Below are 26980 nucleotides of genomic sequence, written 5' to 3' on the forward strand. Positions count from 1 at the left end.
TCCCTTTTCCATAGATCTTAATACTTTACTTTTGCTCTTATTATTCTCCTACCTCAAAATCCCATTCCATTTTTCAATGTGTAGGAAATCCTGCAAATCCTACTCACTGATGCCTTTCTTTACTATCTAATTTAGGATTAAGTCTCTACTCTGATGTTACATTATTTTTTTTTCCAAACAAAACTTATTATACTGACTTCTTTTTAATTGTGTATTTTGTTTCCCCTCACAGACTCCTCAAAGGTTTTGCCTATGATATGGAGATATTTTTCTTTATAGCTCTAGCAAAGCAACTTGAATAAAGCAGGGATTTAATATATGGATGTTTACAAACCTTTTTTTTTTCAAACTGACAGTTTCCTTTAGGCATTTACAGAATTTTTATATGCTATACTTTGTAGTAGTTAGTGATTTATTGCTTTTCAGAACTAAACCCTATCTCTTTTTAACTGAACTTAATTTTTAACAGCTAAATCCATCCTTTATAGACACCTGAAGTTTTCATTTTGTTGAAGCTTTCATAAATAAGAAACATAAGACTAGTATCTGCTTCATGGTCAATATGCTTATGAATTGCTGCCTATGGAAAGCTTCTGTATTGATTAATTAATTAACTGGGCAAGTACTTATTGATATCCATTATATCTCAAAAAGTACAAAAATCATGTAAAGAATCAGAAGCAAAATGTAACTATATCTTTAGGGAACTCTTATTTGCTCTACTAAAAAGAATACTGAATTAGAACAATTCTAAGTATACACACTGACATAACAATATTTCTAAAGTTTTTACCAAAGGTGGTGGCGGGGAGAGAACAAATCTAAAATTAGTAAAAGAACCATAGTACTTTTTAAACCTTCTACATTAGGTCAATGAGGAAATGGAATGATGATTCTAAAATTCTAGAATGCATATGAATCCTAAAAATGCATCATTTGGATTGTAGAGCCCCAGTATTCATTCTGAGGAATTACAGACATCCTCAGGAATCTGCATTTCTATCAAGCCTCACAGGTGATTCTGGTGCAGGTAGTTTAGGTTTTACTTTGAGAAACATTGATCTAGGAGATGGAGTCGACCAAGTTAAGTATTATAAGCAATAGTTTTAGCATTTGCTTATAACTTCAACTCGATAATAAGCTTCCATAATATATTTAAAGATATATAATTATTTTAATTTTTCTTTATTTTGGAGCTAGATACATTATGTTAGCAAAGTGGCTTGATTTCAGATGGGGATGAACTTTTAAATATACTTTGAGTGAGGATTCTCAACTCAATGGGGTAGTAAGCATTAAATGTTTTCATTTTTTTAGTAAGTACTGGAAATTATGTTTTGCCTAATTATACCTAATCCCTTTAATAATAAATAGTAAGTCAAAGTATGATCCCATAACTTTCCAATAACTCCAAATCCAAAAATGGCTAAGCCTGTTAGTACCCCACAAGATCCAAACATCTGGTCTCCACCAAGAATGACCCCTGCCACCACTCCCAAGATAGGTCACTGAACCAGTAACTGCCACATAAAGGACAATCTTCCACTTAGTAAAACGAGGAGGAGGATGGTTTAAGCAATGTTATCACTGACGGAAGGGCAGGTAAATCTAGTGCCCATGTCACACACCTATAAAATCATGTAGGCAAGGGAGGTGGAAAACATGTTTACACTCTAACAAATCTGTGTTTTCCCAGAGATAAGTTTCCATCCCTCCCGTTGAAGCTGGCTAGTAAGATAGGGAATTGATAGATGGATCTGGAACATGGCAAAGAGTCCATGCGGACATCGATACCCCCAAGATGGCTACTGGAAGACCCCAAGATTCTGTTATTCAGAACAAGATTTCCTCTAGAAGCCAGGAAGAGCCCCAGATACTGCCCAGGGACTCTATCTTGGACAGTCCCAGGGGAACGATGGATGGGGTAATCAGTCAAACCAGTAAACAGCTGAGATGCCTTCCCTGCCATTAGCAAAGGGGTGGAATAATTAACAGTTCAAAAAGCAGGCACAAAGCCTGAACTCCTACTCTCTCCCCTTGGGACTCTGATTCTGGCTGCCTTCTCCCCCCACATGGAAAACCTCAGGATTTATAACCTATAACAGGGAATGGTAGCCTGTAAATCAGCCCAGTTTATCACTTTTCAGCCCTTTCCTCTCTACCTGGGACTCACGATCTGTCATTTTCTCCCATTTCTCTTCCCTCCCTACCTGAATAAATTACTGACCTAACTCACCCAACACGCTCCTGCAATTTATTTCTGCAGCATAGTCAAGAACCTATACAAAATCCCCTAACACCCGCATAACCCTCTTCAATAATGTGTGAAAGGAGGGTTAGTGCCAGTTTAGATGAAATAATACCTCTCTGCTAGCCCTACCTGCAAGGAATTATTGGGCTTTACAGTTGGAGATGCTGGGAAAACGGAATGTGAGAGTACTTAGACCTATTTGTTCTAAGTTGAGAGTTCTGGTCATTCATCATTTTCTAACAAACAGGAAAGATTCTACTAGGCCCCTCATACCTATGGTTTATTTATAAATATCACTTATGTACTTTCAGTTTAGCTGTAAGTTCTAGAAAATTAAAGCAGTTCAAAATAAAAGAGGGTTATTTTAAGATTGTGTGTGTGTGTACACACTCACACATACATAGTGTATTTGCAGGTGTGTATATTTCCTGCTGATCTAAGGAAAGATTCTAGTACAAGTAAAAATGTGCTTCATTAGGACTGGAACTGGTAACTGGTGAGAATTTAGGTAAAAGGACTTTTTTCTCTGTTTCCCAGAGACTATAATTTTTTTTATTTTTCTATATCTTTTATTTTTATTTTTTTGAACCTAAAAGTTTTAAGATGTTTTATTATAGAGGTTATGGGTTTACAGAAAAATCATGCAGAAAATACAGGACTCTCATACACCACAAAACCACCACCATCTTTCATTGTTGTGGAACAATTGTTACAATTGATGATGGCATTTTTTTTATTGTAGTTTAAAAAAAATAGCAGTTACCTTTTTTACATATGATGAAATATAATTAAAATAGTATTATTTTACTAACTAATATATTAGGAGTCTTTTTTCCCATATACCACCCTATTATTAACATCTTACATTAGTGTTATATATTTGTTATAATTCTTTTTTTTCCTTTCTTTTTTAAAAATGTTACATTAAAAAAAATGAGGTCCCTATATTCCTCTCCCTCTTTGTCTCCCTTCCTCCCTCCCTCTCACTCTCTCTGTCCCCCTCCCCAGGCTTTCTCTGTTTGCTCACTTTGAACATGACACTTACTGTATCCCTTAGTTCCAACAAACAGCACCAACTTTGCGCCCTAATCAGTCTCTACTACAAAATCCCAAAGGTAGAATCAGATCAGTCTTAAACTCGTCTCTGCTTCGGCCAAGCCAATATACCATTAGCTGCTAATTAATCAGTATGTTAAATTAGGACGGACTGAGTGTCTACCCTAATTTAACTAACTGAATTGAGAAATGGAGGGCTGGACAAGGTTATGTGTTCCTTGTACAACCAGGAAGAACTGAAGTTTGAACAGGAAACAATAAATCTATTCCCATTAGAAAGTACCAACATTCTGATCATTGTTTTCTCTATTTCATGGAAAATTGTCAATTTTCCCTATTTCCGTAAGAAATTATATTTGGAAGTGCTTGATTGGCTTTGGGTGCATGCATTTTATGTAGCTAATGGGTTATACTTGGCATGGAAGGATCTGGGTTGAAAATTTCACACAAAGCAGGCTTTAGAAATAACTTGATTAAATCTGAATTTGAACTGTAAATTAAGAATATTATAGTTTTATGTGGCCATAAGACTCTCATGATATAATATACCCTATGAAGCATTATTAAGCTACATGATAATTTTCTTTACAACTCACCTAAAATAAACAATAACTGTTTTGCTTAGCTTGAAATATTTTAATAGCATATTAAAGTTCGACTTTGATTTATGTACAAATTACTTCAGGATACTGATTTGTTCAAAACCTTTTGCATTTGAACAGTGGTTTTTAACTTCCTGACTCAGGAAATTCAAATGTATTACATGCTTACACATTATAAAAGAAATTATGTTTCATTTTTTCTCAATTTTCCCAAAGCTATAGGGAGTCAAGCATAATACAAAGAAGGACAATCGACTCAGGAGGAGTTGATAAAAGACATTACCACCCACTGATACAGCCAGCACTCTAATACCTCCACTAAAGAAGCTTATGCATATTACTGAAATGTTCTCCTTGCTATTTTGAGTGGCAACAGCACTTAATAGAAATGCTATGCCCAAGGGGGACTGCTACAAGGAATATGTCATTAGTTCCCTCTTCTTTACTTTAGGTGGAAACACTTAAAATGTTGAATAAACATCATTCCATTCTGGCATTTTTAAAAAAAGCTTAAAATAAGCAGTGTGAAATGATAACCTCCTGTATATATAGTCTTATCAATCTTGCAAACAATGTAATTTAAACATCAAAATGATACCTACTTTGTAAATGCATTTTTCCATATAACAAATTCTCAAAACTGAATGTTTCTATTAGCATTTTATTCTATACATCGTAGGTGAATGCAGAACTTACTTTACACGTAGACATTTTCTTCAATATATTGGGGAAATATATAAAAACTTTCATATTTATGTTAAGTAATTTAGCTATTTATTGAACATTTTTATTATGGTAACATTTGTACTGGGGAAGAAAGAGATGGTTCATTTTTAAAAGTAAGCTTCATTTTTTAGGATATATTATTTGATGTAAGCTCATTTAAATACAGTATGCATGGTAAATACATGGATTTAGATGTGGGCCAAAATAAAGGTATTTCTTTTGTTGAAAGAAAAATGGTGCTGAAGAGCATGTGATGACAAAATTTGACCTACCTCAAAGAGAAGATACTTTTTAACAATCTAAGTAGTTCAAGATTTATAAGTCGCCTCATTTTGTGTTAGAATGAGGGTACTTAATATGATATTTTACAATAGGAGTAATGTGCATAGTACAAATTCTTGTAGTTTACACTCAAAGGTCCTAAAGGGATAAAATGTTTACTAGTTTTTTAAAATACATGTAACAGTCAAGAAAGGATAACTAATGCTACTGTAACTGAGGGTTAAGCATTAAGAAATAATTACCATTACAAAATCATTATATAGATGCCTTTATATAATAAAACAGCAAAAGGTAAATATCTGAAATTGCTGAATATCTGAAACTGGTTGGATTTACCTAGACCAGCTATTGTCATGATCATTCTAAACTGGTCTCACCCCTGTTTATGTTTACTGTAGACTTGGGCTCACCCTTCTGTGTACTTACATTGAGATGAAAAATTCTTCTATGATCAAAAAAATAATAATCTAGATTGACGAGACCCTTGCTTATACCATCAGGCTCACCCTTGGGTACACCTGCTACATGATGGTAACCATTCCTTCCTCCTCTTTAATATCCAGATGGAAAACCTTTGGGCTGACATCTGCTCTGTACTTTCCTATCCCAGAACCTTGGTCTCTGGTGTTGACTGTTACATTGTGACTCACCCAGGTTAGATGCCCACCCCCCTATCCTGTTCAGCCCCTTAATGTTTATTAATGGAAGAATCTGTGTCCAGTTCCAGTCCAATTATTCATTAGCACCCCTATGTTAAAACGATTAGAATTTCTTAAGATCTGGGAGGCAGTTTTAGGCCATTAGGCCATTGTGCTCCTTAGTGTAAACTCTCTCTCTCTTTGAAACCACAGTATCTCAGAAATTGGCTTTAAAAAGTACACTGGGAGAAAAGAAACTACTTTTGATCGGTATCTCTATGGGAACACAATACCCCAATTTAATATCTTCATATTTAAATCTCATCAGCAGTGTACCTTATTTATTTTTGTGATTCTGAGACTCAGGCTAATGGATGTGTCACCTTTATGCATTTTTTTCCAAACATGGGAGCAGTAAGAGGGGATATGGTGAATTGTACATTGTTTCTTTGCGCTCACCTTTAATTAAATTGAGCTAGTAATTTCTACCCAGCAAGAAAAGTGCACCCCTTACATGCAGTTTAAAAGAGAAAGAATCATAAATTTTTGGTAAGCAGAACAAATTTTTTGCTTTCAAATTTGGTTAATCAGTTTGGCAGCTTTTTATCCCCAAACTTGTCCCTTCTTTATTTTAGAATTTCAACAAAAACAGTGGCAAGAGAAAAGAAAAACTCAGTTTTAATTCCTTTGTTGTTTTATTGTTGTTGTTTTCCAAGTTAATAAAAGTTCTTTGTTGTAGAGGAAATGTTTGTAATGTTTGGATATGTCTCCAATTTCATGATTTTTGGATAGTAAAAATGTTCCATCCTTCCTCACTCCATGTTTCCTACTATAATTTTCCATGCATGCCATAAAGAACACTTAGGCAGAGTAAGACAGATCTTAAGAATGCAAATTGACTATATCCAATTTTTTCTCTATTTAGAACAAAATAGGATCATGTCCTACATTTTGTGTAACTTTGTAAAAAGAGACTCAAACAAAAAATATTTTTTTCAAAATAAATATGTTTAAATGATGAAAAAGAACATGGGACATTATATTATATGTCGTACAGAGATTCATAAAGGAGCCCCTTGATCTCTGCTTCTGATAAGCAACTCACACCTTTGCGTAATCCCCTGTGTTTGAGTGTGGGCAAGATCTTCTGGCTTGTTTCTAAAAAATAGAATATGTCATAGATGATAAGCTGTCATTACTATGATTATGTTATGTTATATAAGACTCACCTTTGCAAGCAGACTAGTTCTATTCTCTCCTTGCTGGTTTGATGAAGTAAATGGCCATGTTGGCAAAGCACATATGGGAAGAAATGAGGGTAGCCTTCAACTGATAAGACAGCAAGAAGCCAAGGCCCTCTCTCTTATAATCATGAGGAATTCTCATGCAATCAGAGTGAACTCTGAAGTAGATTCTTCCTGATCAAACCTCCATATGAAAAATCAGTCTAGTCAACACTTTGACTGCAACCTTGTGAGAGGCTTAGCAAAGAACACAGCTCAGATGTGCAGAAGTCTTGAGCCATAGGTACTATAAGAAAATAAGTGTGTGTTGCTTTAAGCCACTGAGTTTGTGGTAATTTCTTATACAGCAACAGATAGTAAATGCATTATGGTATTCCCTAAGACTTGTCTGAAGGATTGGTGCTAACTTATAGTGCTGGTAATTGATAAGTATTATATTTGTGGAGACCTCAACTTAAAAATTTTTAAATGGTGTTATATTTTGCCTTCTCTGGTACTTTAGGAATACATTCAATGGGAGTATTCTTATATATGCTTTTGTAGGGGAAAGCATTATTCTGTTTATTATATATTAAAAGTAATAGAAACATCAGTTTCCCCTCCTTTTTCAATAATGTCCCCAATTTCGCCTTTCTGATAGGGAAAACATTCTGAATTTGATTTACAATTTCAGTAACTCTAATTACAACCTAGCACAAATGATAATATATCCAATAGCACATCATTACAGATCCACGGTTGTTGATGAACTAAGTATACATTCTTTCTTTTTAATTGTTAACAGTTTTTCTATCATTGTATTGTGCAATATTTAGGAAAGATAAGAAGGTTCAGAAGCAAAACTGAGTAAGAAAATTAGTCTTCTAAAGACATACTGAAGAAAGGAACTCATTGAGGATTATTTCTTGAACTTCTAGTATGTCAAGTAACTCCTACTTGACTAAATCCTTCACAGATAAGACCTATAAAGTCTGTACTAAATATGAAAACAAACAAAAATATGTGGTGTTCTTGGAGAAAAAAGCAAAGCAGGTATATTCTGAAGGGTAGTAGACCCTTGGAAGAAGAAACAAGAGTGAGATTTCTGTTTATGGCTTTTAAACTGAGGACGGGCCGAATTCAACACAATACGGTGAAGTTAACACTCTTGACAGAAAGCCTGAAATCTTTCTAGCCTGAAGAGCCCAGGGATAGGGTTTGAAGCAACCAAACATAATGGAAAGTGAGGGAGAGAATATTGGAAAGGAGAAGCCAGAAAGAGAGGGAAATTTTCAATTTATAAACTATTCCTAAATGTGTGGTTGAGCCCTAAACCACACCTGCATGGGACAGGCAATAAGCCGATCAACTAATGCAAGCTGGTGGAGGAGGTTGGGGGAGACTGAACTGAGATATGAGCTGCATTCAAAATGAAGAGTTTTCAGTTTGAGTCCAGTCAAGTTAATAGTTGATAAAATTAAATAAACAAACATAAAAACAACCCCAGCACTCCTCGATGGGAAAAAAAACGAATCCCGAGTATACCCAATGTAACATTCCCAATATACAGGATAGAGTACAAAACAACATGACATATGATGAGCTAGGAAATGTGACTCATTTTTAAGAGGAGAGACAATCAAGGAAGACCAATTTTAGGAAAAAAACAAAGTTTTAAAATAGCTACAATAATTATAGCTATACACTCATGGATGTAAAAACAAAAAGCAAAATCTTCTAAATGAAGAGATAGGAAAATTCAACAAAGAAACAAAATAAAAATATGGGAAACTTAAAACTGAAGAATACGCTATCTGATTTTTTAAAAAGACCACTGGATATGCTAAGAGCAGAATAAACATGGCAGAGAATTCAGTGAACTTGAAAATAAATAGAAAATGTTCAATTTGCAGAAGAATGAAAGGAAATACTGGAAAAAATTGAGCAGAGCCTCAGGGACCTGTGGGACTATATCAAAATGTCTAACAGGCCTGTTCCTGGAGGACCAGAAGAAAAGTCAGGGAAATGAGCATGAAACCATTAGAAAAAAATGACTGGTAATCTCTTTAATTTGTGTAAGACTTAAATTCGAGATTCAAGGAGTTCAGGAAAACCCAAAAACTATAATTTCATGGAAAACTACGCATTGGCATCCCATAGTCAAATTTCTAAGTACTTAAGATTAGAAGAAAATCTTGAAGGCAGCAAAAGAAAATGACACATTACATAAAAGGAATCATGATTCAAATTTCCACTGAATTATCTTAGAATCACTGGAGGCTTGTATTTAAAATTCTGAAAAAAAATTAACATTATTAATTGTATAATTTTAAGATAGGAGATACTCTTGAAAATGTCTATAAGGATGAAGCAGATAGCAAATTAGTAAACTGACCAGGGCATAAGTGAATATAGCTGTATTGCCTGACATGTGGGAATATACACCTAACGGGAAAGATTTAATTCAACTTTAGATTGTCATCTTACTGGAAATCAGGACCAGTGTTTTCATAATATCTGTTTTTCTTTTAAGAAATGTGAGAAATACAGATTTGGGTGTCAAAGATCTTGATATTACATTCTGGCTTGAAGTTTTCCTTAAAAATAATTTGTGTCTAAACAAAATGTCTATGAATTGAAAGAAGCTCCATGTTATACATTTGTTAATGATAATGAATAATGTCGCATCAGATGGAAGAAAGAAAAAACTGGGATTTTTAAGTCCAGCAGCCAATCTACACTTTCTATCCTTTACCATAATGGAAGTGGTATAGAGTGAATTATGTCCTCCAATTTTACATGCTCTTAATCTTAATCCACATTTATGTAGGCATGAATCCATGGAAATAGAATGTCTTGAACACACTAATTTAAATTAATGAGTAAATGAATGACCCAACTGAAGGAGGTTGGGTCTTAATTCAGTTTACTGGCATCTTTTAAGAGCAGAAGAAATTCAGGCATACTGAAAGAAAGCCATGGGAAGAAACCAGAAGCCAGAAATTAGCCTGAACCTGGAGGAGAAAGGGGAGAACATTTCCATGTGATAGGAAGCTAAGAAACCCAAGGATTTCCAGCAGGCATAATGCTATACCATCCTGAGTGGAAGCAAACCTTCCAGCCAATGCCTTGATTTGGACTTCTGGCCCGTGAAACAGTGAGCCAATAAATTCCCATTGCTTAAGGCAAACCATTGAGTGGTGTTTGTCCTAGCAGCATGGCAGTGAGACAAATTTGTGAAAGAAAATAAAATTGTAATTACAAAATACCAGAGAAGGACACATATTCAGGCTAAATATGTTCATTATAATTTTGTTTCAAATGTAAGAAATATGCAGGAGAACATTATGATGCTATTAATATACGCAGAATTACTAGAGATTTAACACTGGTAAAAGGTTAAAATCATCAGGTATTGCTCTCATACAAATCTTACAAGAATCTGGTACTATGCTTTATGTTTAAGGTTAAGTTTAAGGTTAAAGATGGATTCTGTCCCTAAGGATGGTTTTGGTTAATGCTTTTCCCTTCAATATACCTTAAATTGTTGCCATGATGTCTTTTTTTCTTTTTTCATGAAATAAGACCTTACTCAGAGTACTTTTTAATTTATTCCACTGGAGTGCTGCCTTACATACACACACACATATATATAATTTGGGAACTGCATGAAGCTGAGTGGCTCATCCCTTCTGTAAGCAATAAAAGGTATATATTAGATTTGATGCAAAGCCCCCAGATCCCTGAGAGGAGAAAATATTCTGAAGGAATTACTACACAACTAGCAAAGAATCTACACCTCACAAAACTTCCAAAAATAGCTCTTAGGTAGTATATTTGCCTCATATTATATCTTAACCTTGGGTAGATCTGTTTTTTTTTTTTTTTTTTATGCACTGCAATAAATACTTCCCTAAAATACATGGCCTGACCATTCCATAGGTGCTGGGATGTTTCTTTTCTATAGCTTGGGGAGTAAAGATTGAGAAATGACCTTCAAATATAACGCACACATACAGTAAATTCTTAAAGAAATCTAAATAGCAAACAAAATAATTTGTTTAGAGATACACTGTGTAGTCAGGGTCTATTTCTACTTTTAAAGAAAATGTGTTTCTCTTCTGCTGTTTCATTTCTTTGTAATCCTAAATACGTATCTTCCCACATATCCTCCCACTTCTCTGTTCATTCTCATTCTCTCCCATTTTATAGCAACACTGTTATTGTCTACAAACATTTAGGCCTACTTTATTCAAAAGAAAACAAAAACCACCCCTCAGTCTCCTATTCCCATAGGCTTAAAAAAAAATAGTTCTCCAACTTTTTTGAAAATTTACTGCAGATTTCCTCAAAACACAAGTGAGGAAGAGTAGCGTACATGCTGGGAAACTGAGCTATATATAGTTGAGTCCTGACTGCAGCTCAGAAGTGGCTCTGGGATATGACTTCAACTATGTGCCTGTTTTCTCACCTATGCAATGGAGATGCTACTAATAACTGATTTGTAAGACTAAAATGAGAAAATACATTCACAAATTATCACAAAATCTTGTAAGGTAAAACTTATTACAGATTCTCAATCCTTACAAGCTCAACAGAGATATTTGCTGTTTGTTTTTATTTGCTTTTTGGTTTGTTCATTTAAAGCTTATATTAAAATATGGAAGGTTAAAAATAAAGACATGTTAACCACCTTGCACATTCCTAGTATTAAACATAATAGAGAAGCATTAAACTACAACACTCCTTAAGGTGTGACCTTAAAACTGGTTTGGGGAAGAAGCAGTGAATGGGATCAAGGGAGACAGCGGGAGAGCTGCGAGGTGCCTGCCCGGTGTTGAGGCCCCTGAGCCCAGCCAGAGGCGCTGAGCCACCCTCAACAGACATGCTCTGGAGAGAGCCCTGGGAGCCGAGGCTCCACCACAGGCAATAAAAGCTACTAGTTGACAAAAAAGGCTTCACGGTTTGGAGTCATCCCAAAATAAGGCACAATGTCAAAAGCTGAAGTTGCTTCTCAGGAGATTAGAGTTCCATGAAAAACTGGATGTCAACATAATGGCCAAGCCATGGGGGAATATCAAGACCTGCTGGGACAGTTGTAGTGAATTTGAAAAATAACTTTTTCAATATTGACCCAATAACAATGACCTGCAATCTGAACTCCACTGCCAAGGTGCACTTAACATCTATTGGACTTAACTTCAAAATCTCCAATGGATGGCCACTTTCCAGAAAGTGGTCCACCTCAGATGTACAGCTTGCCCCCTCTTTTTATTCCCCCAAGTGAAAGATTGGGACAGCATGAAGAGGATGAAGCTGCACTTGGTTTTAAGACACTTTCAGTAAATGGAGTTTGTGCTTCCACCCTTCCCTTAGAACCTTAAAAAAGTGATCTTCCCTTTTCACCTCTGCTGCTCTTTGTGATTGGGGTTCGAGGCCCCTTCTGCCACTGCATATATCTGAAGACCTCTCTGGATGAGACAGACTGTGATTCAGAGTTCCCAACTAGCTCAGATACAGACTTCCTTTGTATACCTTCTGACTTCAAATACGGTCTTCCTGGCAGGCAAAGTTTCCATGGGTGTATGGATACTTATGTGGGGGACACCCCAGTGTGGCACTGCACTCCTTGCGCACATCAGCACTTCGTGTGGGCCAGCTTCACAGAGGTCAAGGAGGCCTGGGGTTTGAACCGTGGACCTCCCGTGTGGTAGACAGATGCCCTAACCACTGGGCCAAGTCCACTTCCCCCTTAGACTTTTGAGTCATATTTCAACAGAGGTTACATAGGAGTGAATGGTTCTCAAGAAGTTTTCCAATATGATTGAAATTCACAGAAAAGATATTTTATATTGCAAAATAAATACTTGAACCTTCTCTGTCCCAAAGGGGGTAGTTTAGAGCAATTGTGTGGTGTTGTCCTATTAAGTAGCCCAGATTTTTTTAGCATTGGAGAAAAGTCCATTCATTTCTATAATTTAAAGATGTGATTATGGGGGTGTGGGAGGTGGGAAGTTATTTATATAGGCATACATCATATATGATATATAAACTTGTGCAGTAACCATTGATCATAGTGGCCAGTTAACCAATTAGGTACTGTCTTACAGTAATATATATTCTGAATAATAAAAACGTCAAGCTGGAGAAATGACTCTCGATCAACTAAAAGTTGAGCAAATGGAAGAAAATACAGAATTGTTTATCTCAGAATCATTAAGAATTATTTTTGTTTAGCAAGTTTGAAAATTTCTGGCTTTTAGACCTATTACATTTGTTTCATTTATTTTTTATGCCAATGGTATTTTCCACTGAGAGCGGGGTATACATTCTTTACCATAACTGTACTTATGTAGTTTAAAAAAACCAACCTCAGGTCTTTTATTTCCAGGGTTTTATTAATATTTGTATTGTTTTGTTTTGATGTTGCTGTTTTTGTGGAACAGAGGGGCTAGCAGTTTATCTGGCAACCATATTTTCACCTGTATCTGTCTCACATTTTGAAAAATAAAAAGATGATAGAATTAAGAAATAATTTTTCCTTACAATTCCTGCTTTATCCCACCCACTGAAATGGCCCACTGTAGTATGTGCCATACAGAGACAGGGGGGCACTTAGACACAAGATGGAAAGCGTTCTAATTGCCAGTATTCAGGATGTCAGTTTCAAGCAATAATGAAGCAGTTAGCTATGTAATTGATAGTTTTTGTGTGGGAATGTGTGTTGTGTTTCTTCTTTTTGTTTTTTAGACTGTATTAATAAACAAAACACAAGCCTGTCCTATTCAGTATTTCTTGGGGATTGTTTGTTTTTTATATAAAACACTTCTGACCAATAACACAGTATGTCTTAATTCTAGAGTTTACATCAGCATCTTTCTGCTTTCAAAACTCTTAAAGTGGCTGCTCCACTGCTTCAGTTCAATCCAGCGAGACACACAGCTTGTGCTCCTATTTTCACATACTTTAATGTATTTATCTTGTATAAATAAGCACAAAAGAGAAGGTGGTCACTAATGGAGGTGCATTACCATAATGTCCTCTTAACAGTTAAACAAGCTGTTTAAATTTAAACTTCTGAAGGATATTATTTGAGCTAAAGCTTATTATATTGTAGTATGAACTAAATGAAGGTTAAAACATGCCTTAGAAAGATGCACTGATCTCTGCATTATATATAGTATTGAAAAAAAGATTTAATTCATTTTTTTGCATTATTTTGAATATTGTCTTTTCATTGTAATAAAGTTATATGTATGAAAATAACATGTTGGAGAATATACAACATTATAAGAATATGCTTTGGGAAAATAAAAAATGGGAATTTGACAGAAAGGCCTTCAGGTGTAACTACAACCAAAGATTCTGATTTATATTTCATTGGAAGAAATTATTTCACAGCTTTAAAAAGCAATGTCAAAATCATCTAGCCTAATGCAAAAAAACAAAATGGGTCTGTAGATAGAAGCTTTGATTTCTACTTTACCTTAGGTTCCATTTGGTGGTAATGTTAGGATTTGGGGGGTTTGTCAACACAGAGAAGTGTGCGTGTCTGTGTGTGTGTATGTGTGTGTGTGTGTGTGAGTGTAGATATGGTGGTAGTGGTATTTATTTGTAAGTTTCATAGAACATAGACATCATACTGGTTATATTGATTCCAATATTATGTTTTAAAATACTTAGGAATCCACAAACACAATGGGAATTTAGTAAAAAATCCAATTATGTCTAAAAATAAATTTAAATTTGCATCTACAAATACCACTAATGAATTAGTTGTTTAAACAACAGTGCAAATGTGTATAAAACTTGAAAACAGTATGCTAAGTGAAATGATCAAGGCACATAAGGACAATACTGTATGATTTCACTTACATGAAATATCTAGAAATAGCAAATCCATTGGGCGGAAAGTAAATTGAAGGTTCTTAGGGGACAGGAGGAGAGTACTGAGAGAGTTGATACTTGGTGTATATCAAGTGATTGTTAAAAAGAAAACTACAGCAATAATATTAGAACAAAATAATGGAACACTGAGATAACTTTTACTAATAGTATAATTACAAATGTGGTTTCAAGGAGGTGAAATGGAAAACTCTAATAAATATCAGTTGAAATAACCATTAATTTTATTCCTCCGTAGTAGCCACATTAAAAGTATGTATTTACGTACCGGATCATCTGGATTATATTGAATAACATATTCTATCTGTCCGTTTGGGCCATCATCTATGTCTGTAGCTCCATTGTCTCCTGAAAATCCTGTAAATATCGTGGTGCCAACTGGAGTGAGCTGAAAGGAAAATAAAACTTGTGAGTTATTACTTCATCAACTGCCCACCAAAAGAATTCCAGCACAAAAACCATCCTTTATTACACAGAGGGAAGTAGGCAGCCGCTCACAACCATAAGCCTGAACTATTTCAAAAGAACACATGCAGATCTTCCATAGAAGTGCTTATAAAGCCTGAAATTTCCAACTTCATGGCCCTTGTTTTGAGCGTAGAAGAACCTGATTCAGTGTGAAGCACAACTGGACCCACTTATAACCATTAGAATTTTAGTGCCAGCAAAGAAAACTCATTTTCTCCTTTAAAAAAGTTGATGCATTATCTACAAGATGGAATTTAAATGGTATATAAAAGTTCGTCTTTTTACTTTAAAAGCAAAATTCAGGGAGAGCAATGAAATCTAGGCTGCTAATTATATACAAATGGGAAATTTGAGCAAGAGAAGAACTTGAGAACAAAAGATGCCCTGTGTATCAAAGGAGAGAGAATACTAGGAGTTTCTTCAGTACTTGTAATATTGGTTGAGTAGAAAACAGGTATCTGAAAGGACTAAGAGAGATGGCCACATCTTTTCATTTAGAAAAATTTGAAAACCTGAAAGCTTAATAATACATTAATGACCATGATTTGACATTCTGGCTTTAGATCTTGCCTTATTTCTTAATGCACTCCTTCACAGAACTACAGTTATTTTCACTTGAACTGTTAGTCAATCTATTCCAACATCCAGAAACATTTTTCTCATTTTTTCAGTTTTAAAGTTTGAGCTGGAATCCTACTTATTAGTCAAATTCTAACTTAATTAGGCATTCTTCTCACCTAAAGCATTCCCCAACATAGCATTCCTCATCTCAAATCAGATTACAGGGCTCTTTTTGTTGAACTTTCATTTTATATTTTACTTCCTTAATCATGGCATTATCTCTATACATTAAGTATGTTGTAGTTGTGAACATAGGCTATGTACCTTTGTTTAGAGCGGAGGCTTTTAAATTTCATTGTAAAATTTGTTGATTTTATGTTTTAATGTTACATTCATAAAATAGGAGGTTTTAATGTTACATTCAAAAAATACGAGGTCCCCATATACCCCCCACCCCCTCACCCCACTCCTCCCCCCATAACAACAACCTCCTCAATCATGAGGAGACATTCATTGCATTTGGTGAATACATCTCTGAGCACCGCTGCACCTCATGGTCAACGGTCCACATCATAGCCCACACTCTCCCACAGTCCACCCAGTGGGCCATGGGAGGACATACAATGTCTGGTAACAGTCCCTGCAGCACCACCCAGCACAACTCCAACCCCCATAAATGCCCCCACATCACATCTCTTCCTCCCACTCCCTACCCCCAGCAGCCACCATGGCCACTTTTTCCATACCAATGCCACATTTTCTTTGATTACTAATCACAATAGTTCATGAATAGAAATTTGTTGGTTTTTGAATGGGGTTTCTTCTAGAGAAATAGTTGAAGAAAATATTTACCTCTTGAAATTCTAATTTCAGAGGTTACAAGGATCCATAAATTAACATAAATGAACTAAATCCATAAATTAGCAAGCCAGATCAGAATGGTGGCAAACTAGTGAGCACATGCCTCTCTAAGGTAGGAGCAGAGACTGATTTTTTTTTTCCATAATGAAGTGTAAAGCCAATGTTATTTAAAATATCAACTTACTACTAAAATCAATTTTATTTTCATTTTAACAAGTATTTTTTAATTAGAGAATATGAATGATTTGACAGACCATCTATCTACATTATGAAAAGCTGTAGTCTACATAGTGATTATTACATGCAAGTGGTTTTTAAAAAGTAAAAAAGAAAGATGTGAATACAGTTCCTTTTTTTTTCCTTTTTTTAAAAATTTTTATTTATTTCTCTCCCCTCCCTCCTTCTCTTTCCTCCCTCCCCCCCCTTCCTCCCACCCCTCCCTTTCCTCCCACCCCCCACCCTGGTTGTCTGCTCTCTCTGTCTATTTGCTGCATCTTCTTTGTCCGCTTCTGTTGTTGTCAGCCGCACGGGAATCTGTGTTTCTTTTTGTTGCGTCATCTTGTGTGAGCTCTCCGTGTGTGCGGCGCCATTCCTGGGCAGGCTGCACTTTCTGTCATGCTGGGCAGCTCTCCTTACAGGGTGCACTCCTTGCGTGTGGGACTCCTCTACGCAGGGGAGACCCCTGCATGGCACGGCACTCCTTGCGTGCATCAGCACTGCGCATGGGCCAGCTGCAAACGGGTCAAGGAGGCCCGGGGTTTGAACCGCAGACCTCCCATGTGGTAGACAGACGTCCTAACCACTGGGCCAAGTCTGCTGCCAACAGTGCATTTTTAATGCATGACTATTTTCTTTTGAAAGTTTTAATTATAGAAAATTATACTGATAGTTTTCTTCATGCTGGTTTGGTAATATGAATTCATTTTGACCATACATAAAGTTTGAAGTATTATCAATATATGTAAAAGAGAAAAAAAGGAAAGAAGGATTTTGGCATTTGAGTCCCCGAATGAATTCAAGTTGCAAATGAAAACGTCCTAATGGCTTGGCTAAGTAACTGAATGGTACTTGTTATGAGAAAGGAACTATTTTGAATTAAGGAGAAAATAAAAGCATAATGGTCTCCAAATTTAATGAGTATTTTCAATTTTTTAAAAAAGTCTTATTCAAGATTAAATTTCCAGAAAGAAAATATTTATATGACAGAAGTTGGTATTGATACATAATTTGAAGATTTTATTTTTCACAATATAATATTTGAAAATTCAAAGACATGGTTGCAAATTCAAAGACCCAGGCTCCAAAATAGTTCCATATTTCCTCTAGCTGTCCAAATATATTTTAAAAAATTAACAAAAGGCAACATAAATTTTTATTGTTAAGGTTATGGTACCTTACTATATTACATATTATCATCATTAATGTTTTTCTTTTGACTTTGACACAGTAATTCATGGCTCAAAATTTTAGTACTTTTTTTTAACATTTAGAAACACATTTTTAAATAAGAAGATTTACTAATATTGCCTTTTAGAAAATTATACTTGGTGTGGTAAGTTGAATTTTGGATCCCAGAAAGAAACATGTTCTTAATTTTAATGGGTTCCTGTGAGTGTGAATTCATTGTAAACATTTGGAAGATATTATTTTTAGTTAGGGTGTGGTCCAATTGAATGAGATTGGGCTATAATCCTATTACTGGAGACTTTATGAAGAGAAAGTCCATAGAGGAATAGGATCTGGAAATCAACAGAATCTGGAAAAGAAAGGAGAACATTGGCATGTGCATTGCCATGTCATGATCAGAAAAATCAAAGACTCAAGGGTTTCCAGCAGCCAGCCCCAGAATGACACCCTCTTTAGGGAGAAAGGACTGCCTCACTGATGTCTCAATTTTGAACTTTTCCTAGCCTCCAATCCATTTGCATTGTTTAAGCCAACCCATTGTATGATATTTGTTTTAAGCTAGGAAGCTAAGACATTTGATGGCAAAGTCCACAAAGATTGATATTAGACTACAGGAAGAGGAGTTTGCTTTGTATTTGTTTACAATTGTAATTTAAGTGGATTCCAAAATGACTATTCAGTCTCTCTTATTTTAGGATTTGCACTTATTTTGTATGACTACCCATAATTTTCCCCAATATTCTTTACATATTCTATCACTCTTTTAAATTGCAAGTAGAAATATGATTCTATAATAAATTCTATTAGTCAATATCCATGGGGAAAAAAAAAAGCAATTGCCTGGTAAGGAAAGAGAGAAAAAAATATATGATTTATATAATGATACTTTATAGAGGTTATGAATGTTTTCTAAGTGGAATTTTAATCTCTTTTTTAAAAGGGATTTTACAATTACTATTTACTTTCCTTAAAAATAAAATAGAAAGTATTAATGCACAGTAGTAAATTTTAATACCCTATTTAATTCATGGTGCCATCTGTGTCTACAGTTTCACTGAAAATTAAATATTTTTCCCATATCCCTGAGAATGTATTATTTAGTTTTTAACACTGGAAGGAAAGTGTACCTGGACAGTGCACATTGTTAAAGACGGTGAGCTTGGTGTCTGCTTAGACTATTGAGTTTTGGTCTTTCACATTGTTATATATTTATGCCAAACACTTTAGAGCAGATTCTTTCTGCTCCTCTATAGAGACAGAAGAAACAAGTATTCACTCAAAGATGTACTCACAAAAAAAATGATCAGTAATTGAACCTCATGGATTTATCCATGATCCTATGATCTACCACTCAAATGGAGGACCTTTTCAGACATAGCCTGGAGCTAGGAATGTTAAAAGTTACCATGAAAGAAATAACAGAGAAAAGAGATTAGGCGTTTTGCGAATAGTGGAGGTCTGACAAGATTAAAAAATCTTCAATAGAAAATCCTTTACTAGATGGAAACAAGCAGAAGAGAGGTGGAATGTCCAATTTTCTTTTCTTTTAGGATAGATTTTATTGTTCTATTTTGTTCATTTCCTTCATGTATATACCCAAAAGGAGTATGTATATATGTGTTCACATACACACACCCTTTACTCATAACTGGATTTAAAGTTATTTTTTATTAAAGAAGACATGGTATAGTAATACTTTGTGAATTTCTGGACATTATGTGAGGGTTGAAATAACTCACATAACAGTTTGTCTATTATAGTATATTGTCCCTTACATTATTATTCACAGTTTTCAGGGCACATCTGCCATACAGATGGCCATGTTCTGTGTTTTTCAAGATTTCAACAATCCTCAGAAATATAAATTTGGTTTTCTGAAGTGCATCCTGTGCATGTAATGACGAACAGCTTGGACATCTGCCAAGAGTGTCATAAGCTTATATAAGATATGTTTTTTTCACAAATATTTTACAAAGATATTGGGAAATACATATAAAGTAAAAATAAAAGCAAATATAAAAGATAAATGCAAATATAATATATAAAAGCATAAAAAATTAAATATTTAAAAGAAATGCCAATAGCAAGATAAATTAGAATGTGAATGCAAAGGGAAGCAGGTGTCAGTCTCTTCAGATATCTTGTGAGCCACAGATTCAATATAGTAAAGAGGTCAGTTCTTCCCAAATTTTTTTGATATGTACTAGTTATTATAGAAAGTTACAAGCTGATTCTAAAATACAATGAACATGGAGATGACTTAGCATAGGAAAGAGTATTTTAAGGAAAAACTAAGTTGAAAGGCTTACTAATACTGTAGCTTCCAAGACTTCACTAAAAAACTATAGAAGTTGAGGGGTGTCACTAATCAGGAGGGTTGGGGAAAAAACATACCAAATTAGGATATGGGCTATAGTCAGTAGTAATATTTTGATGATGCCTTTTCATAGTTTGTAACAAATGTTCACAACATTGCAAGGTGTTGGTGGTGGGGAGATATATGGGAGCCTTGAATGATGATATGCATGTTTGTTTTGTAAGTTCACAACTTTCACTATACATTTATTGTCTATGTATGTTCATGTATGAATGATATACTTAACAAATTTTTATTTAAATAAAATTCAGAACTGGAAACAGTGTGAAATTGCCTCGAGAATAGATAAATACACCAATGAAATAGTTTGTCCAGTCCAGGAACAACCAGGAAAGATATAGTCATCTTATTCATAAAAAATAAACTACAGTGCAACGGGGATATGATGGCCCTTACAATGAATGGTACTATGTCAACTAGATATTCACATGGGGAAAAAAATCAATCTGTATCATACTTCATAGCATACTTAAAATTAAATTTCATTGTGTTTGTAAATAAAAATGTAAACATAAGATAAAGTTTCTAGAAGAAGACGTGATTAATATCTTCATAATAATAAAGTAAGCAATGATTTATTAGACAGGACATACAGACCACAAAACAAAACAAAAAAAAGATTGACAAATTGAACTACAGTAAAAAATAAGAACTTCCATCCATTGATACTAATAAGAAAGTGAAAAATACAAGTTACAAAATAGAACTATTTGCTGTACATACATTCAATGAAGAGCACATGTCCAGAATATACAAAGAACTACAATTCATTTAGGAAAAGACAGAAAACACAACAGAAAAAGGCACTTGAATACAAAATTCATTAAAAAAGAGTATCTACTAATGGCCAATAAACATACTAAAAATATGCATTTTTAACAGACATCAGGAAAATGCTAATTGAAATACCAATGAAAAATTACCATATGGCCACAGGTTGACTAAAATTAATGAGTGAAAATACTGAGTTTTTTCTAGAAGGTGGAGTAGCTGCAACTCTATTCTGTTGTGCTGATGGTGGGACTAACTTAACCTAATCACTGTGGAAATTTTTTGGCAATATCTGGTACTCTGAACATTTACATTTTGAAATTCTGAATACATTTCCTTTTGAAATTCTGCTACACATATCTAACAGATATATGTACATATGTGTGCCAAAATGTCATATACAAGTATTCTTAATAGCCCCAAGTTGTAAATAACTCAAATGTCCATAATAATAGAGTAGAAAAATAAAGGAAGGGATATTTACACAATGGAATATTAAAGAACCAGGAAAATAAACAAATTACAGCAACATTGCACCTGTGGATGAATCACAAGCATAATGGTGAAAAACAAGCCAGACAAGAAAGAATCATGTCATATGACACCATTTATAATGTTCAAAACTAGCAAAACTCATAAAGTTGTTAGACATCAGTTTGCCCTTGGGAATTTAGTGACTGGAAGAGTTGACAATAATTCTATCATTGACCAGGTTGTGGTAATACTTAGTTGTTTACTTGAGAAAATTCACTTAGGTAAAAATATGATTTGTGTATTATTTTTCAATAAAAGTGCACTTTAATAATAGTCTTTATCCTTTAAATATAAACACTGGCACATATATACTTGAAATTATATGCTTTTTAGGATTTGCTTCAAAATAATCTTTGCCATGGGTTGGGGTAAGTGGAAGCTATGAATAAAACACCTTTACCCGGTACTAATAATTGTCGGAGCTGGGTGATAAGCATCAACTTTTGTATATATTTGGAATTTTACTTAAAAAAAAGTTAAACAATAAAAACAGTAGAGTGAACATTTTTATTGTTTGCTCAATATATCTCTACACTTTTTTATGTTTATATTTTACCAAATTTATTTTTTATTTTCTTATGTCAATATGAAGAACTGAAAATAAAGATGTGCATTACATACTTAGGTTATATTGGCATCATGCACACTAAATATTTTGTATGTCTCATAGTGTTGGTATTTTTATTTCCATAGGCTATCAAAAATCTATTTTTCCAGTCAGTCCGTCAGTCCAGCGTTTTGTAAACAATTGGGGATATAAAATAGTGAGTTCAGGAAATGTTTTTATTAAAAAGAAAAGCTCTCTGGCTTCTGCAGGAAATAGCAATACAAATAGAAAATATTATTTTTTAAATAAAGGTACAATATTTCTTATTCCAACATCACTCACCTGTTACAAAAGAAATGCAAAATATCAATAACCTCAACATACTAAAAATTTTACAAACTCCAAAACAGAAACAATTCTAAGGAGTAGAATTCCAGGATAAAATAAAACAGTATTTTGGTGTCACAGTAGGGAATTAGACGTAAGAACATTCTCATTAATACAATGCCATACTGTATTACAGGAACTAGTGAAGAAAAATAAAATGGAGCAAGATATTTTAAACAAGTGGTTAAACGTTGATTTTTAACATTGGGAATGAAATTATATTTAATTTACTCTGCTGTATTGTGCTTTGCAATACATGATTTTAGACAACATATATTTCCAGCAAACTTTTCAAAGGATTTGAAATCTATCTATCTATCTATCTATCTATCTATCTATCTATCTATCTATCTATCTATCTATCTATCTATCTACCTACCTACCTATCTATCCATCCATCTATCTATTATCTACCTATATCTACTTTTCTATCTATGTATCTATCACATAATATTCAGATCTATTTCTTGTTAGGAAACTGTGAACCCTGGGGTTTACTTCCTCATGTTTGTTAGAGAATAACACTTAAATGCTCTATCTCAAATCTACCAGATCCCTTAAATTATTATGATGACCAAAAAAGAAAGAAAATAAGTGACAGAAAGCAAATGTCTTAAAAAAAGATGCATGAGACAAGTTTCTGACAAAACAATAGGGTAGGGAAAGAAAAAGAGGGTCTTTCTAAAGAGCTTGAAACCTATATCCACAGTAAAAATCGCTATGCTTAGCCATATTTCCTCTGTTGACCTTTGGAAACAATGGCGGAACATGGATGATCGATCTGCAACTATGAACCAGTTTTTTCCTGTTTTTCTTTGTTTGCTTTTGCTGATTTTGCTACGTATCACTAATAAATGGCACGTTTTGGTGATATGTGCACTTTAGAAAACACATTTGAATATTTCCCATTCTTCATTGAAAATTATTTTTAAATATTTCTAAATTTTATTTGAAAATCCGGAAAATGCTAAGCAGTACATATTAAAAGTGACAGAATTCAAAGCACACCATTTAGTTAATTTATTTTCCTTAGCCTAATGGCATACAAAATGAATATTTCGTTCTTGTGTTGACCCTTCACATTCTATTTTTCAGATACAGTCACCTTATCATTAACTCTGATAAATCAGTCAGTTAGACCTTAAGACAGAGCTTGGTTTCCATAAAGGATCTTATCTATTAGTAGCCTGAATTAGGTCTCCTGAATAAATTAGATATCTTTTTTAGAACCTATGGAAGGGCTTATGTGCAGAGTGTTGAGATTATTTAAAGTGTTATATTTTATTGAATATGTCATGATTGATTGATTGTAAGATTCACTATCTTATTTAACATAAAAACCTCTACCTATTAAAATATGACATGTCATATTGTAAGATGCCTTTTTTAATGATTGACAATGTGTTTAAAGGTGAAAAAACATCTATCTTACAATCAATGGAATAAGATAATTGTGAATTTCCTTTGAAGAAAATGATTTATAACCTATCATATATTATGTAAAATAAGAAATGTGTTGTTTTAATGCCTTCACAGTCAAATAGGAAAGACATAAAATTAAAACAATCCTCTGGGAATATAAATTTTGATACAAATATTTTGCTTAAAAAACTAACTTGGAGTCCCTCACTATAGCAATTCAATAAAACTTCTGTACAATTTTGTTCTTAATCAATGGTCCTTCTGTCTATATGCCCCCAAAATGTTGACCTGTGTCCTTTTCTGTCTAGTTCCATTCCAAATAATTTCCATGTCTGAGAATATAATTTTTTTCTTTTTTCCTTTCTTCTATCCTTCCTTCCTCCCTCCTGCCTTCCCTCCCTTCCTTCTTCCTCTCTTTTTCCCTTACATCTTCTCTTTCTTCTTTTCTCTCTTTCAACCCTAATTATTTTCTGTCCATCCCCTACTCAAATGGAATGACCTTCATATCTCCAAAAATTCCTCTTTTAAGTTTAAGTGAGAAAGTGAATATTGGATCAAAATGTGGTATCTGTATAATCACATAATCCAAGGTCCAAAATTACCCAAGGCTCATTTCTTCAGGCTCAAAAGCTTTTTTATTTAAAAAAGGATTTTAAAAAGATTTATTATCCAATTTTAACAAAAGCCCTTTGAGGGTGTACCATATGTATTTTTTTTTCTTTTTTCTTTATTTCCCATAGCACCTACTGCAGAAACTGGCTTGTCAGTAGAAACTCGATAAATTCCTCTAATTTATACATATAGTATTTATGCACCTGAAACTGAAAACTCTCACAAATGACAGTGCTAACTTTACATATATTTTCATGAATCGCTTCCCAAATTCTAAAACCATAATCTCTATAATATTTAGGAATAGAACCTATGTATGTGATAAATGAACTAGGGCTTTGGACGGTTGAGAAAATATGGGTGGCAGAAGTAGGTTCCAGTAATAACATAATTGTTTTGGAAATACAGCAATTTCATTAACATAAGGAAAGAGAATTTTTGAAAATAACCCGAATATAACATATATCAACTTGTCTATACTCTTTCAATATCTCATACATAGAAACATGTCTGGTAACTGAAATATAATCAATAAGAGTACATTTATATGGTCTCTTTTAAAAATGCATAGGTTTTGAAACTCCTTAAAACCAGCTTTTGTTATTTTTCTCAGTGTAGTCCTCTAACCTCTACTGCACATTGTCTACACTAAATCCACCACAGGCTCTCTGTATTGCAACAACGTTCCCGCATCTCCCATCTACCTCTTCCTAGCACCTCCTTGGACAACCTTCCTTTTACAGCTATTTCCAATCCCCTCATTAAGCTGTTCATAGCTATAGGATAGTCAAAATTTCTGGTGGCTCAAGTGCCAACATACCCTACCCATCATTCCTTGCTTCCATGGAGAAAAACATGCACAGTTCTTTGTGAAGTATGGTTCACTCTTGCTGAGTTTCTTACAAGGAAATCTTTAGAATTTCAATGAATAAAATGTAACTATAATGTGAGGAGGGAAGGGCCTGTCTGTCAGCTACTGATTAGTAAACTTTGTCAGCGACTGATTAATAATTCAGCTGGCTAAAATCCAATCCTAAGTACAGCTACAGTGTGAACCTGTCCAAGTCAGAAGGAGGCCAGTGACCTACATTTTAACTATACCCCAAGCCTGAGGGTAAGCAGGGGTGTTTGAAAATCACAGTGATGGTAGAAACCAGCTTCTTCCCACCTGGATCAGATTGCTGCCCTGGCCTGGCTCCAGTCCTGCCTCCAGGACAACTATAGTCACTTTCAGCCTTCATGGAAGAGATTGTTGGGTACTCATGTGGCTACATCCCCACCCCTATTAGGACAGGTGGAGGCAATTGTTTCTTCATTCTCTCCAGGCAACTGACACCACAGACTAGATTGTCCTGCATATCTGTGGCTCCATCCCCACCCTTGACAGGGTAGGAGGAGGGACAGTGCTCTTTCAGCAGCTCGGCAACCACAGCTGCTTCAGGCACACATGAACTAGACTGTTGCCATACCAGTGGCTCCATACCTGCCCTGACAGGGCAAGAGAAGGGTCAGTGCTCCTTCAGTCTCTCCCAGAAACTGCAGTTACTTTCAGCCAGCAAGGAATAGATTGTTGGGCACAGCTTGGGTTACTGTACATGGCTTATGGTTCAGTCTTTCCCCTGAAAGGGGAGAAAGGTGATAAAATCTTCATTAATTCCTGGGGCAATGCTTCAGCTTCCATGACTTACAATACCAGCCACATTCTTGGCTCCAACTCTGCCACCAGCAAGAAAAAGAGAAAAGGCAAGAAACAGATGAAAAGGAGATGAAAAAAATTCAGATTGGGTGAACATGGGGCACTAGAGAGGGCTAAATTAAGTTGAATCAAATAGCAAAGATGGACTATAGCACAAAGCCATTAAAACCCAAACACAAAAAATTATAAGCCATACCAAGAAACAGGAAGATATGGGCTAGTTAAAGGAATAAACTAAATCTCCAGATGGTATAAAGGTCTTGAGACAACTAGTCACAGATGTTCAAAAAAAAACTCTCCTTAATAAATTCAATGAGGTGGCTAAAGAGATTAAGGACATCAAGAAGACACTAAGTGAGCCCAAAGAAGAATTCAAAAACATACATAGAAAAAAAGCAGATCCTATGCAAATTAAAGGCATAATAAATGAAATTAAAATATACTGGAAGCATATAAGAGCTGATTTGAAGAAGCAGAAGAAAGTATCAGTGAGCTTAAACAAAGCTTTTCCTCCAAAAGCAAAAATACAAAAGAATAGATAAAGAAAAGAATGGAGAAATTAAACAGGGTCTCAGGGAACTAAATGATGGCAAAAGAGGTGTACACATTCATAGCATGTGTATCCCAGAAAAAGAAGAGAAGGGACAAGAGTCA

The 26980-nt window shown here is 34.6% G+C and overlaps 1 protein-coding gene across 1 annotated transcript in view; it reads right to left on the reverse strand.

Moving 5' to 3' along the window:
• The window catches only part of LOC101441123 (protocadherin-15), a 1917137-nt gene that overhangs the window by 579469 nt on the left and 1310688 nt on the right, over positions 1–26980 (reverse strand). The window contains exon 8 of the mRNA XM_058298874.2: positions 14952–15071. Coding sequence (XP_058154857.1) covers positions 14952–15071 — 120 coding nt within the window. The remainder of the gene's footprint in view (positions 1–14951; positions 15072–26980) is intronic.

The sequence above is a fragment of the Dasypus novemcinctus genome, chromosome 6 (assembly GCF_030445035.2).
Source record: "Dasypus novemcinctus isolate mDasNov1 chromosome 6, mDasNov1.1.hap2, whole genome shotgun sequence".
Classification (NCBI taxonomy): Eukaryota; Metazoa; Chordata; class Mammalia; order Cingulata; family Dasypodidae; genus Dasypus; species Dasypus novemcinctus.